The 15965-nt window shown below is 45.2% G+C and overlaps 1 protein-coding gene across 1 annotated transcript in view; it reads left to right on the top strand.

Moving 5' to 3' along the window:
- Nucleotides 1-2209: 2209 nt before the first annotated feature.
- Nucleotides 2210-15965, top strand: part of UQCC2 (ubiquinol-cytochrome c reductase complex assembly factor 2) — a 40179-nt gene continuing 26423 nt past the window's right edge. Inside the window, exon 1 of the mRNA XM_077481410.1 lies at nt 2210-2421. Within this exon, the coding sequence (XP_077337536.1) occupies nt 2284-2421 (138 nt within the window). The 5' untranslated portion in view covers nt 2210-2283. The remainder of the gene's footprint in view (nt 2422-15965) is intronic.

The following is a 15965-nucleotide window of genomic DNA, read 5'->3' as shown; positions in this document are numbered from 1 at the left end:
CCATACCCAAGATGGCGGCGGCAGGACCCGACAGACGACCTAGAGATCGGCTTCGGGTGCCGACATCGCGGGCGCGCTGGACAGGTAAGTGTCACTATTTTAAAAGTCAGCAGCTGCAGTATTTGTAGCTGCTGGCTTTAAAAAAAACAAAAAAACGCGGAGTCCCGGTGGACTCCCGCTTTAAAGAATCATATCAGTTTTTAGAACCCAGTACACTGAAAGAACCATGAGTCACCACCAGTAAAACAATACACTAAACCAATGAGGTAGCAGCAGTGATAAGGTGGTACGGACAGCCTAAGGCCCTTTCACACTCGTGCGACTTGTCCTGCGACTTGAGACTGCAAAGTCACATGACAAGTCACACCCCATGATTTCCAACGAGTTAACTTCATATCTGTGCGACTTCAAAGTAGATTTGTACTACTTTTGTCTGACTTTGATGCGACTTGTGGCAGAGACCTCAAGATTACACAGACATTGCTTCAAGTCGTGGCAAAAATCATGGCAAAAGCACTTGACTTTCAAGTCGCACAAGTGTGAAAATAGCCCCAACGATTGGATTTTACTACCAGGGGTACTTCGCCCATGGTAGTGGTAGTAAAATCTGATCATCATTCCTGCGCATGCGCTGTAAAGGCTACGGGCAAATCTGATGGCTATCAATGTTAACTGTGAAGTTGACCCATCAGAATGCAGTTCACATGCACAAAAACCCACTTTTCATTTAGGCTCCATTTCCACTTGTGCAACTTGTCCTGCGACTTTGTACTCTATGATTTCCAATGAGTATTATTCGTATCTGTGCGACTTCAAAGTAGTCCCTGCACTACTTTGGTCCCACTTTGATGCAACTTGGGATCCATAGACCTCCGGAATATACAGGCATTGCTTTAAAGTCACATCAAAATTGCGGCAGAATTGTGCAACTTTCAGGCTGCGTTAGCCTGAAAGTTGCACGATTCTGCCACGACTTGAAGCGATGCCTGTGTATTCTGGAGGTTTATGGACCTCAAGTCACATTAAAATTGGACCAAAGTACTGCAGGGACTACTTTGAAGTCGCACAGATATGAATGGTACTCATTGGAAATCGGGTACTTCTTGTCATGGAACTTTGCAGTCCCAAGTCGCAGGACAAGTTGCACAAGTGGAAACAGAGCATAAATGAAAAGCGGGGTTTGTGTGCATGTGAACTGCATTCTGGGGCAACTTCACAGTTAACATTGCTATCCATCAAATTTGCGGAAACCTAGGCTCAGGGCCAGTTCACACTGCTGCATAGTGCAAAATCGCATGCGATTTGCACTGCAGTGCAAATCACAGGCTATGTCCGTGCAATGTGATTTCAGCCATACAGATAGTATGGCTGAAATCGTATCGCATTCAGACTAAACTCGCACAGGACCCTTTTTTTGGTCCGCACCAGAATCGGATCGCATAGCACCCATGCGATCCGATTCATGTCCAAACTGACACTTTGCAGTGCGACATGCAATGCGGGTGTCATTAACATTGTATGACACTCCCCAGCAGTTCGCATATGCCGTTGTGAACTGTTGTGCGAGTCGGGTGCGATGCAAGAACCCGTAGTGGAATCGCAGGGTTTCCGCATTGCACAAGTGTGAACCCAGCCTAACACAGCTGTTTGTGTATCACCAAAATTCATGACACCGAGCTAATCTGACAACAATAGACTTGTGCTCTGCGCCAATCAACTAAATCAAAGTAAACGTCCCCAGGACCTGCCAACCTTCTCTGTGAATCACTCTCCTGATTCTAATCATTTAATTTGGTTGAATCAGAGCTTCGGTTCACTTGCTTGTTAGTAGACTCAGCAAGTGAACCAAAGAATCGATTCATTGAATCGGTTCATTTCAGTGAGCAGTTGGAAATGAACCGATTCACTTTAAAGATCCGGACTTCCCATCACTAAATTAGGAGAGTCCCACAAACATTGAGAGGTTCCTGAGTGGTTGATAAGAGAAGCCCTGTCCGTGTATTTACATTGTACATGCGCACAGTGACGTCTCGCCCTTCTTCCTCGTCACTAGGACCTCTCATCACCCACCTGCAGACAAGCAGCCCACACATACACCAGCAATATTTATTCCAGGCTGGGAGAGGGAACCTATCAATGACAGGCAAATCCGAACACATACCACCAGCGGCGCCTAGCAACATTACCCGCCCACTGGGTCTGACATACCATTGGTTACGCAGCTAAGGATGGTCACACCCTTTGCCTATGATTCGCCAGTAGTTGAATGTGACCGGCGAGTAAATGGCGGCTGCACGGTATCGGCGTTTTCTAAAACTATGTGAAGAATGGCCTGTGGACGAGACTAGGAAAGGCCGGGACCTGGGAGCCTTCCTGAGGCAGCGGGTGGCTCAGGTATTCCGGGAAGGAGACAATACACAGGTAATTAGGGGAGAGTACAAGAGCTTCCTAGGTCTGGGGACACGTGACTCGTAAGGGACGAGAGAGAGCCAATAGTAGGAGAGGTCATTGCGGGCTGTCATTGAGGATCATAGATCGCTGATAGGACAAGCGAGGGGGTGACTGCCTCAGTTTATGTGATTGGCTAGATGCTTGCGGGTAGGCGGAGCCTATTCTTAAAGTTTATACCTGAGTTCAAAGCTCCAGAACTTTCAATGTGCTTCATCCTGGGCAAACCTTTTCTTTGCCCCCCCCCCCCCCCCCCATGCAATTTCGCTCTTTATCTAAATAGTAGCTAAACTCAAAATGATTGACTGGAAGAGGTTACAGCATAACGTTACCACTCACTGCTTAGTCACTAGAGGTTACAGCACATAATTTCTGCTTGGTTGCTAGAGGTTATTGCACAGCATCACCGTTCACCCATTGGTTGCTGGGACTGGGGGGTAGAATGGTATTAATTGCAGTGCTGGGGGAGTTAATGGGATCTGGCAGTGCTGATGGTAATGGGATGGGTGGGATCAGTGACACTCGCTTGGTGTCACCTGTCAGTCACTTCCCCCCCCTAACTGCTTGGTGGGTGAACAAGCGAGAGTTAGAGGGGGGTGAGAGAGACCCCCCTAGCCCTGTGTGCAGCAGCCCCCCCCCTAGCCAGCGGGTGGGGCCCATTCTCTTTTAGGATGAGGTGCTCTGCTCTTTTCTTGGGGGGGGGGAGTTGAGCTATGGAATGTTCAGTTTTTGTATTTTATTAATTTTGCCCTTCCATGTGCTCCTTGTTGTGTAGGCCAGTTATAGGTGGGTCAGGGGCCATTTGTTAGCAGTCCCTGACTGCCTGCACCTCCTGCCGGTCCTCAGGGGGCCCGATCCGCCTCTCCTATGGACCGCTGTCAGAGCTTGAAGTGCAGAGGAGGTTGGAGAGATCCAGGCTCTGGTTGGCGCCACTGTGTCAGATATGCTGCACCTGCTGCTCCTCACTCTGTCCTGTGGTCAGAGAGCTCTTTTCCCTCCTGGGCTCTCGCGTCTCCCTGCTCCCACCACCACAGTCCAGGCCTCCCTATGACAAGGGGCTCAAGTGGCAGCTGCTTTGGGCCCCTCAACAATGACTGGGTCCTGGGCAGCTGCCCCTTATGCCCCACATTAAAGCCAGCCCTGGCTGCGTCCCATGCTTTCCAGTGATGGCAGTTCACATATGAGCGCTCAGTTTATGTAGTTCGATGCCTGATTCTCAGAAAGATACATAAGCTGCTTTTGAGGAAGAATGGATATTTGTTGTCCTATTGACTTAAGCACTTAAACCTTGGAAGGATTTACCCCCTTCCAGACCAAGCCCTTTTTTGCGATACGGCACTACGTCTCTTTAAGGCTGGGTTCACACTATAGCGATGCGGGAACGCCGCGAATCCGCAGCGTTTTCCCGCATCGCACACCTCCCGCCGGCAGTTCACACTGCCCTATGCGGACAGCTGGGAGTGTCAATGTTATGTTAATGACACCCCCAGATCCGTCCGCATATCGCAGTGCGATCTGCCGACTCGCACAGGAATCGGGTCGCGATCCGATTCTGTTGCGGACCCAAAAAAGGGTCCCGTGCGAGTTTGCTGCGGGAGCGCTGCGAATTCAGCCATACTATCTGTATGGCTGTACTCGCATCGCTACGGAGATCGGATGTGATTTGCGGTGCGAATCACATCCGGATCTCCCCCCGCAGCGGTGTGAACCGGGCCTAACTGACAATTGCGTGGTCGCTTGACGTTGTACGCAAACAAAATTGACGTCCTTCTTTTTTTTTTTTTTTTCTTACAAATATAGCATTCTTCTGGTAGTATTTGATCACCTCTGCGTTTTTTTTTTTTTTTTTTTTTGCGCTATAAACAAATAAAAAAAAAAAAAAAAAAAATCACTAAGCGTAATTGGTTTGTGTGAAAGTTTATGCGCAAAATAGGGGATAGATTTATGCCATCTTTATTATTGATTTTTTTATTTTTAGTAATGGCAGTGATCTGCAATGTTTTTTTTTTTTTGTTTTTTTTGTTTTTTTTGTTTTTTGTTTTATCGTGACTGCGACATTACGGCAGACAGTTCGGACGCTTTTGACACTATTTTGGGACCATTGGCATTTATACAGCGATCAGTGCTATAAACATGCACAGATTACTGTGTAAATTTCACTGGCAGGGAAGGGGTCAAACAGGTGTTGATCAAGGGGTTAACTGTGTTCCCTCAGCGTGTTCTGTAGGGGGGGATGGGCTCACTAGAACAGTGTTTGTCAACTCCAGTCCTCAAGGTTTTCAGGCTTGCCATTATTTTGCACAGGTGATTTGATCAGTTTCACTGCTTTAGTAATTACCGCAGCCGTTTCTGCTGTTGGAAATCCTGAAAACATGACCTGTTGGGGCGCCTTGAGGACTGGAGTTGAGAAACACCGCACTAAAACGTGACAGATCACTGCTCCCGATCAGTGAGAGCAGTAGATCCCTGTCATGTTGCTAGGCACAACAGGGAAATGCCTTGTTTACATCTCCCCGTTCTGCTTCTCCGCACCATGATCGCTGGCCACCGGCAATGAGTCCGCAAACACGCTCCCGCGGTGTGCACAGTAGCTGACGATGACTGAGTGAAGTACGGTATGTGGTTTTGGGCACCCGTGCCAATTTACCAACGTTTAATAGGAACACCTGAAAATATGCAAATGGAATGTTTTCTATCTTGTAATCACCAGTCTTTTCCCCCTAGTGCTTTCCATTGACTCGGCCTTGTTTACATGGGGTACTTAGTGTTTTGTCTGCACAGGGATCAATCCCAGTTATGTCTGAGACACAGCTGCTGCTCCTAATTTGACAGCCTTGCCTTATGCCCCCGTTCACATTGGTGCAATTTGATTGGACAAATCGGAGCCTATTTCTGGCAATAGGAGCATCCCAATCGGTGCGACAAAAAGTTCCCAAAAGTAGTTCCTGCACTACTCTTGGCGACTTCAGGGGTGATTTCAATAGACATCTGTGCATGAACCTGCACAAATGTCTTTCAAGTCGCCCCTGAAGTTGGACTGAAGTGCGACTTTGAAATCCTCAGAGTTCAGATAAACTCTCAGGATTTCAAAGCCGTGTTCAGTGTGAATGAGGGCTTAGGGTGCGACTCTGTGAGTTCAGGGACCTGGACCCACATGACTGTCAAATTGGGAGCTGTGGCTGTGCCTCAGCAGACATGCATGAGACTGCCTCTACATGGCCCTCAAACAAAAAACACCCAAAGCTTGAATACACATGAACATGTTTACTAACTGGAGTAATTTCTGCTGGTCCCTATGTCACTAATATATTTTTTAGGAAGGAACCACAGCACATATAGAGGGACCAGACATCCAGCATTCAGATTTTTCAGCAAGTATAGCACTTGAGAGTGAAGAGCCGCAGTGCAGGGAATGAATGATTCGTTTTATACTTTTAATATAGTCCTAGTCACTATAAGGTGCTTTGAGACTTGGACTGCTTGGTGTCGCCCTGTCCTCAGTTGGAAAAGGGAGGCCTAACACTGCAGCTTTAGCAGGAATATGCTGAAGCGACTCCACTGAGCCCTTCCTGAATTATAAGGTCCACTGGTTTTCAGCAATTACAGGTTTTTATTAGGCAAGTTTTTTTTTTTTTTTTTTTTTTTTTTTTTTTTTTTTTTTTTCCCCTGAGCACAGCCTTACCATGAGTCTGCAAGTACTGTATATTTAAATAATACACAAAAAGGAAGGAGCAGAAAATAAACCTGCAGACTTTAATTGGGATTTCTGCTTCACTACCTACAAAGATACTACTTTAATAGTACAGAAAGTAGTATATATTTGCTTTCAGATTCAATTAAGGAAACTTTGTCATGAGCAAAATAGAGCTGCTGCCATTGTTGATATATTTTTTATTTTTTTTGTAAATGCCTATTGCTTAGCTGTCACGTGAATCCTCTGACTTCAGTACTTGTGAATTTCTGATTTGAAATATTATCCAGATCAGCTGTTTCTGACTTCACAGGCTGCATGCCAGAGGTCCAATGTGACAGCCAGGCATTTAGTGTTTTCTGAAAGCAGAGGCCCTGTAGAATAAAATGGCAGCAATTTAATATATGTGCAACTGTTTGTCAGGTTTTTAGGAAAAAAGAAACTAAAATTACACTTGGTAAACGCACAATATTTATCCCAGTTTTTTTTTTTTTTTTTTTTTTGGTAAACCTATAAAAGATGGGGTTACATTGAGTAAATGGATACAAAACATACAAACATGTCAAGCCTTAAAGGGTTTGTTCACCTTTTCAGAAAAAAATAAGGGGAAAAAAGAGCAGGGATTTCAAATCCCCGGACAGCTACCCTGGCTGCGTGGGCACTCGCCCTCAGGGGTAAGTGCATTGGGGAAGGTGTGTAGGGCAGTTTTTCTCAGCCTTAGTCCTCAAGTACCCACAACAGGCTATGTTTTGGGAACTTCCCTTAGATAAAATAGCCCTTATCAGTACCATGTCATTAATATTGATTTAAAGCAGCTGTGCAAAGTAAAGGAAAACCTGTTGGGGGTACTTGAAGGCTGATGTTGAAAACCACTGGTGTAGTGTTGGCTCACCTTTTTAATTATTTTTTTTTTTTTTTTTCACATCCTCGGCTACTCTAGCCGGGAAATGACAGCCCTGAACCTGGAATTGATGAAATGCTTGTCGCTTTCAGGTTCACTGCTCACTGCTTATAAACTTACAATAATAGACAAGAGTTTATTGAAAGCATGTAGTGAGTAAAGCTGGCCATACACTGAGTGATTTTCATCCATAATTTTCATAATTACACTTTAAAAGTGTATGCGCCTGGGAAATGGGGAAAAACTACAGTACCCAAATGTCCATAGCTGCCGCTATTAAAAGCCTCTACAGGTTATTAACTTAGGGTGAACTGTGAATTATGGCCCTAGAATAATGTCTCTCCCTCTGACAATTGCAGTGATTTGTCATGTGTGGCAAAATTGCAGTTAACAGGTGTGCGCTTTACAATAGTGTCTGCACTTAGATGTATGTGCTGAGTGAGGGTGTTATTAAATATTGTTTTTTTTTTTTTTTTTTTTTTTACTTTTGCTAATTTGCCTTTGTCATCACAAGGCGTCAAATAATCTCCGATGTCACCTCTGCCCCCCAAGCACAGATCATTCTTATTTAGCTGCATCCTCGGCTACTGTAGCTGGGAAATGACAGCACTCAACCTGGAAATGATGAAATGCTTGTGGCTTTCAGGTTCATTCAGGGAAGAAGAGATTGAGGAACTAATGTTCCTCTGGCTCCTCCCACACATGCTGAGGCATTTTTCTTGGTACCAGTCTCCCTAGAATGGGAGAGGCTAGAACCACCATGGGTGCTGGCAGGTGGCACTAGTAGTGGGTAGGGGCGGTGGGAGTAATGGCACATTTTCAGTACTGTAAAAGTGATTGGGTGGCTTTACAGCTGCCTGGATCACTTTTACATGAATGTTGCTCACTGCTTTTGAACTTACAATAATAGACAAGGGTTTATTGAAAGCATGTAGTGAGTAAAGCTGGCCATACACTGAGTGATTTTCATCCAATTCCTATGGGCAATGTTCCAATTGACTGACAGCACCTGCTGGCCTCGTTCAGGTATTCTGAACTGGCACAATACAATAGCTGCAGTGGGAAATTCATCCATCCACACTGTTTAGCATGGATGAAGTAATCTGTTAGATTTTTTTTTTTTTTCATTCAGCTCACAGAATAACTTGCATTTGAAATGAGTTTTCTAAGCTTTAACAAAATGTAACTAATGTAAACCCTACTCCAGTGATGCAGTTCAAAATTGGCACACTGTGTTCGGTATCCTTCAAAAATCCTTGACAGAAACAAAACACCTGTGTACGTCATTATATTGCAGCAAAAGGTGTCCCACACCAAGGACTTCAAAAAGTACTTTGTACAAAAATAGCTGTTATTTTCCCATCAAAAAAATCCTGCAGCACGGCATAGAATCTTAGTCAATATTCCAAGCCCACACTAGTTTATTTTCAAGTCAAACAAGTGCAGACACAAAACACCAACAGATGTTTAAACCTCCCAACCAATCGCAAACTAGCACACAAATACATCATGAACCACTCAGATAGTACGAATATAAGGGTATGAGTGACTTAAGCCCATACACCTCCATTGCTCCTGGGGGCAATTTCTCTGTATCCCTACATCCTACAATGAACAGACACCTGTAACCTCCATCTTGGGACACCTTTTATTATGTGATTATCCTCATCAGGGTCTTGTATAGCTCCGCTGTGTGAGGCTGAGACCTTCACTGTGTCCACAAGACTGCTTATATCCACTTTTTGTTGGTTTGTGCATAATTAATGGAACAATCTGCTTGCAGAGGCTTTAAACATCCAATTTTCATCAGCCTCAACATCGGACCCTACTGGATCTCCACCTCTAAATATGCCTTAGGCCCCTATTGCCTGTTTTGGTTCAGAGGGCTCCTAGGGGGAGATTTACATGCTCACATGTGTAGGGCGCTTTGCATACATGCCTGTAATACTGAAGATGCACCCAAGTAAATTTACTTGGGAAGGCATCTCTACAGATTTGTCCCTTGACATTGCCATTCCCAATGTGGTGAGTGATTGGGCCGTAGGATGAATGAATGAATGAATGAAATACTTATATAGCGCACAATGCGAACTGAATCGCCTCTAGGAGCTTAGGATAAACAGGAGATGACTGGGAGAAGGAACACCATTCGTGATCTACTTCTTCAGTAGAAAATCAGAGTCTACCACCCTCTCAAGCCCAAGAATTTGAGGCAAAAAATCCTCTCATCTGCTCAGCCCTCTGCAGGAAAGTGCACCTATGCTTTTGCAAGTGGGGGCATCCTTATTCATTCTACTGGGTCCTTTGCTAGTTTACCTGCTTGTGGTTTGGATGCCTTGGTTTCCCTTATAGCTTCCACTGTAGCTCCTCCAGTCAGGCGCCTTCTTTAACCGTCCCTGATAAGAGTTTTGGTATTATACTCTATTGTGCATCTCCCCATGCTTATTTTGGGTTCCCCTCACACAGGGATACCCACACTTTGGGAAAAGTATTTCACTCTTTTGCACAGGGGAACCCTTTTCCATCACTGGTGGTTGCACCCTTTATGGTGCTTGACTTTTCTCAACCCTTTTGTTCTCCTGAGAGACCTCTTGGTTGACATGAACCAGTCTTTACAGTTCTTTTTACTAGTAAGGACTTGTCTTTATTGTCATTCCGGTAGTTTTGGTCCCTTTTCATGACACTGGTCCCTAAATCCACCCTTGGCCTTTTTGTTTCTAGTCTCTCCATCTTGGAACGTACTGGGAACCTTTCCTAAATAAGCCAATTGTCCTAAATTCTGAGTTCTTCAAGTTGAGTATCCCATTGTCTACAATCCCTGTAGACCTCTGACCCATTGCCTACTTTCAGGGGACTGTTGGGGATTTCCCTCTCTCATCCTGCCTCTCAGACTTTTTACATTCTCTCCTTGTGAAATAGCGAGTTTGAAATTTGGGCAAGACATCAACCTGGTCACTTTGGACCAAAAAAGCTGGCCCAGACTATAGCCAGGGTGGAAATTTTAAAAATATGTAATCTCCTCATTTTAAAAACAAATGATTGAATTGAATCACGGTCATCTTTTTAAGGTGCAAACTCAGACTTCAGGTGAAGCCTATACTGTACCTGTTATGTTAAATGTTGAACAGGATTCAGCACCACCCATCTGTGCCTGTATTTACATTTAGATGCCTTGTATAAAGCCCCAAGTGCCATGAATTTTGGGACACTGTAGAGTGCACATTTTGATAAAGCTGATCTATCTTCTATTATCTCCCCCACTTTTATATTGGCAAACAACTTGCAGGTTTTATTAAAGCATAATCGAACAAGCTGAAGGTAGAAGCTGATTGATTACTATGCACAGCGGCACCAGTTTTAGTAAATCTCCCCCGTAGTGTAGTTCTTTGCCCTTTCCGATTCAGTGCATCTGGGGCACTGAAAAAGACATCTGTGTATCTCTGTAGTGCTGCAGCCTGTTTAGTATACTGACAGGTTTACTTTAAGAGCATTCTACTAATATATTCTTGCACAAATACGTGGGTGTATAAGCTATGGTAGGTGAAAGAAAGCTAATATGATGAGTTAGCATGTGACAGCGGATGAAAAGATAAAAATTAACAACCACTGTTCTACAGCTGCTGACATGGGAGTGCACTTGGTCACATTTGACAAGAAAATATGACAAGTTGCACATGTTACAGTACAGCATTAGTGACTAGAAAATGAAAGCATTCCATATGTGGTCAGAACGTATGTCTCTGATCTCTCAAAGAAGCTTGACAGCAAGCTGCTTAATGCATTGATGTGATCTGTCACAGTAGCCCTCTCAGCCTTTCAGGCCCACGCTTTGGGGGAGTGCATTTTATTACTGATATTTTGTATGGAAAAGTCAAGCAACATCTTCAAGACCCAGTTCATTGCATGTATTTTGTGTTTGATTCTTTTACGTTTTAATTTGTTTTAAAGTGTGTGGACAGCGATACGATCACCAATGGCTGGGTTGCTATGCAGAACAATGGCAGTGAAATACTCATCTGCTTGTATGTGTAGCTCACTTACCATCTGGATAAGTAGGAAGTGGGAAAGGTGCACATGGACAGAGTATTGCATAGAGAAGGGGTAGGCAACCTTAAAGAGGTGCAGATCTACCTGAACAACTTGGGAGAAGTCAAAAATCACGGGGCACAGTGTTGTCCAGTGTCGCCGCCTCCCACCTCTAATTGCCGTACTACCTAATTGCGTGCATTGCATGGCAATCATGGATTTAATTCCTCCTCACCACCTGTCAAACATACTTGGATCACTTTTTGAGGAGCAACAGTGCCTGCTACGCTTGTGAATGAGCCCTTAGTTGAATTCAGCAGCGGCACCCTTAAGCCTGGTACACACGGTATGATTGTTGGCCAACTGAGCATCTGATTTTTGTCAAAAGGGTGTGTGCCAGGATCTTGTCTTGCATACTAATGGTACAACATTGTCATGCCACAAACACGGTGACGTACTACGGGGAATTTCAGCTCTCGAGCGCTACCCTTTGGGCCCATTCTGCTAATTTCGTGTTTGGTAAGCATTGATTCCGAGCATGCATGCATGTTTGATCTTTCGACTTTTGTGTGACAGATTTGTTTACCGACCATATGAAAATCTGACGTCAAACGCTTGTCTGCCAAAAATTTACTAGCCTGTCATCCAACATTTGTTGGCTGAAAGTTGGACAACAATTGTCAAAAGGAATGCGCTAATGGTAAGATTTTAGAACAGTCTGTCAACAGACAATCCCCTTCCAAACAATTGTTCTGTCTTTACAAGGCTTAAGAGCTCATTCACATAAATGTAGCGCCAGCTCCTGAAGAGCAACACAACACTCAGAACTCTTAGTTCCGCCCAGGGGGGCGGTCCCCCAGGCTTCAGCCCCTCACAAGGCAGCCTCAGTTTTACTTTGCCTAGTAAAACGTAAGGACCTAGGAACCCTGCGGGCCCATCGGTCCGTGTTTTTTTTTTTTTTTATTTATTATTTTTTTTTTTTTTTTTTTTTTTACACTGGTGGTGCCTGGATCCTGTGTGTTTTGCCCCTGGGACGTGCTTGTGAGGGTCTGGCTGTGTCTTCGGTGCATCGCTGTCTCTGCCATGTTTCTGTTTCTGTCTCTGTCCCTCATGGAAGCTGGCCGGTGGCCATTTTAGGTGTGGGCAAGGGCAGCAGATCCTCTGGGCTTCAAGCGGTCATTTTCCCAGTGCTTCCCTATTCACGACACTGGCGGCCATTTTCTAGAAGCCTGAGCACGTTTCAGTGTTCTCCTGCAAGCAGCTACATGTGCTTTCGGCTTCCTGTCTGTTTTACTGGACGCTGAGCGGCCGTTTTATGTAGTCTGAGTGCGTTTTAACGATCGTTCTGACAGACTGCCACCGACACAGTTTGGATTCCTCTGCACCTGGGAGCACTAGGGGTCTACAGGCACTGCTGTGAACAGCGCAGAACTCCTCAGGGTGGTGAGTCCGGCGGGTTGGAACCCCTCTGTCGGCTCTGATCGACAGATCCAGGTGAGCCAGTCAGTCAGAGACTCGCTGATTTGGTGGTTGAGATCCCCGGTGATTCAGTCCGGAAAATGGTCCTACCTCTGAAATGGACGGTGATCACGACAGACGCCAGTCTATCCGGCTGGGGTGGAGTGATGGGGGTTCAGTCGGCTCAGGGCCTCTGGTCGACAGAAGAATCCGAGTTGCCGGTCAATCTGCTCTAATTAAGAGCGATCAGGCTGTGCCTCTACACATGGTCGATGAGACTTCAAGGGCATCCGATCAAGATACAGTCAGACAACGCCACGGCTGTGGCGTATGTCAATCCCCAAGGAGGAACAAGAAGCTTGGCTGCTGCACGGGAGGTCGCTCACATACTTCAGTGGGCAGAGTGACACATGTCGACCATTTACATCCCAGGAGTGTAGAACTGGCAGGCGGACTATCTGAGTCGACAGATGCTGGACCCAGGAGAATGGGCATTGCATCTGGAGATATTCAGGTTGCTGTGCTTGAAGTGGGGCACACCAGACGTGGATCTGCTGGCCTCCCGTCTCAATAGGAAGGTGCCAAAATTCATGTCCAAGACAAGAGATCCGTGGGCCGACATGTCAGACATGCTGGTGGCTCCGTGCGATCAGTACCAGCTGATCTATACCTTTCCTCCACTGAAACTGTTGCCATGTCTGCTTTGCAGAGTGGAAGCCGAGGGGATCCCAGTGATACCGGTTACCCCAGATTGGCCTCAGTGTCCTTGGTACTCAGACCTGGTGCGTCTGGTGGCAGACACTCCCTGGCGACTGCCGTTGCAAGAGGACCTTCTGTCTCAAGGTCCAATTCTCCATCCTGCTTTACAATCGTTGGCTTTAACGGCATTGCTATTGAGAGCCAGGTGTTGAACTGGGGTCTGTTGAACTCTGTGATTCCAACTATGTTGAGAGCACGTAAATCTTCTTCTCGAAGATATAGCACCATACCTGGAAGGCCTAAATCTCCATGTTTGAGGAGAAAGGATGGCATCTGTGCTCCTTCCTTTTTTTTTTTTTTTTTTTTTTTTTTCCATATCTAGGATCCTGCTGTTTCTCCAGCAAGGAGTAGACTAGAGATTGGCATTGAGCACCATCAAAGGGCAAATTTCAGCCTTGGCTGTCTTTTTTTTTTTTTTTTTTTTTCCCAACGACCCCTGGCATCGCACTCCTTAGTGAGTACCTTCGTTCAGGGGGTACGACATGTAGTCATGTGCATAAACAGAAAAACAAATCAGCGCAATAAATACAAAATATTAACAGCAGCTGGACATTAAGGGTCAATATTCAAATCCCTATATTAAAACAAAAAAACTGATAAATGCAGCGCTAAAAAAATATACGTAAAAATTAATGTAAGCAGTCTTTATTTATAAAAGTAATAAAATACAACTCACATGTATGGTGCTATAAATCTTTATTACTTTTATAAATAAATACGGAGAGCACTATATATTGCTTTTTTTTATTACATGTGACATATGACATTGAATTGGAGCTGGTATATCTTTCTGGTACATATTGGGGTGTTGCAATTGATCCCAGAAGTGACCCCGTTGATGAGGGGGGAAGGCGCTGTAGACCCTCTGTAATTAAAGGGTCCACCAAGTGAGGTGAGCGGCTAATCAGACCAGTGGTGGAGGTGTGCTCAACCCACAGTCACATGCATGCGATTCGTTTTTCACTCAAGACACCTGGGATCACTTTCTCTTTGTTTGAACCAGAGATTGCTTACATTCATTTTTATGTGTATAATTTTTTTAGCGCTGCATTTATCTTTTTTTTTTTTTTTTTTTTTTTTTCATGTAGTCATGTGCGTCCACCGTTACCCCTATGGGGTTTGAACCTGGTGTTGTCGGCGCTTCAAAAACCGCCGTTTGAAAACATCGGGGAGATTCCCCTGTTAACCCTTTCCCAGAAAGTGGCCTTTCTAGTGGCCATCACATCGACCAGGAGGGTTTCGGAACTGTCCTTGTCCTGCAAGTCGCCCTATCTGGTTATCCACAGGGATAAGGTGGTGTTGCGTCCGCAACCGTCTTTTCTACTGAAAGTGGTCTCAGCTTTTCATATCAATGAGGACATTGTATTACCATCTCTGTGTCCTAAGCTGAAACACCCTAAGGAGGTGGTCTTTCACGCTCTTGACGTGGTTAGGGCTCTGAAGGTGTACTTGTCTGCCACGGCTCCTTTTCGGAAGTCAGACTCACTGTTTGTTTCGGTGGCTGGTCCAAAGAAAGGCATGGCGGTCTCGTCGGCCACCATTTCCAGGTGGATCAGACAGATTGTAGTACAAGCCTATGCCTTGAAGGGGCAGGTGCCCCCCTTTCCGGTCACGGCCCACTCCACAAGGGCAATCGGAACGTCTTGGGCCTTCCGACGCCAAGCGACGGTCGCTCAGGTGTGTAAAGCGGCAACCTGGTAGTCTGTCCACATGTTTACCAAGTTCTACAAGGTAGACGTCAGTGCATTGGCTGATGCCTGTTTTGGCCACAGTTTTGCAGGCGGCCGTGTAGTTGCGATTGAATAAGCAATGGATATTTTCCTGGTGTGGACATCTGAAAGCATAAAGGCCCTAGGCTGGGTTTAGCCAACTGCCTTTTAATGCTTGCCATCTGGTAAGCATAACTTAATCTACGGCGATCGGGCACTGTTTGGAGTTTATGCATGCACACTGTGGTGTCAGCAATTGGTGATTTCAATAATCCTTCTTCCCCCTGCGATTATTTGAGCAATGTGTTTTTGTTTTGTTTTTTTGGACTCTATGAAATCATGGACTCTAATGTAATATCTAGATAAGCGAAGCTTGTTTTGATCCTATTGTATTTTGGTGTTGTCGCACTATATGCTGCTGCTGTTCTTTGTGTGTGTGTGTGTGTGTGTGTGGTGTATTTTTATTTTTATTTTTTACTTTGTCACTCTAGCGCTGTTGCACCCCCTTTTGCTCTACATTTGATCACCTCTGCAGTTATTTTTTGCTAAACAAACTAAAAAAAGTTTTTTTCTTCGTTTCTGTTATAAAATTTTGTTTTCTCCTTCACTGACAGGCATTGATGAGTTGGTACTGATGGGCATTGATGAGGAGGCACTAATATGTAGAATTGATGGGCACTGATGGGCAACATTGATTGGGCAGGTACTGACAGGTGTTAATGCTGGGCACTGATTTGCACTGTGGTGGGCACTGATTGGCACTTTATAGGGCATTGGCAAGGGGTTATGATGGGGTACTGACTGGGCACCGATCGGCAGCTTATGGTTACATTTGATGGGGGGCTGTGCTTGTTATCAGCACAGACCCTCCCTCTGACAGGGAGAGCCGCCGATCGGCTCTCCCTGTCAGCGCAAACCAAGGAATGCTGTTTACTGGCACTTCCTTGTTCACGTAATGAACAGCTATGATTGG

Source organism: Lithobates pipiens, unplaced genomic scaffold (genome assembly GCF_037356315.1).
Source record: "Lithobates pipiens isolate NorthernLeopardFrog02 unplaced genomic scaffold, aLitPip1_a1.2 Scaffold_16, whole genome shotgun sequence".
NCBI lineage: Eukaryota > Metazoa > Chordata > Amphibia > Anura > Ranidae > Lithobates > Lithobates pipiens.
The sequence above is the reverse complement of the archived record's forward strand: the minus strand, read 5'-3'. Positions and strand labels throughout refer to the sequence as shown.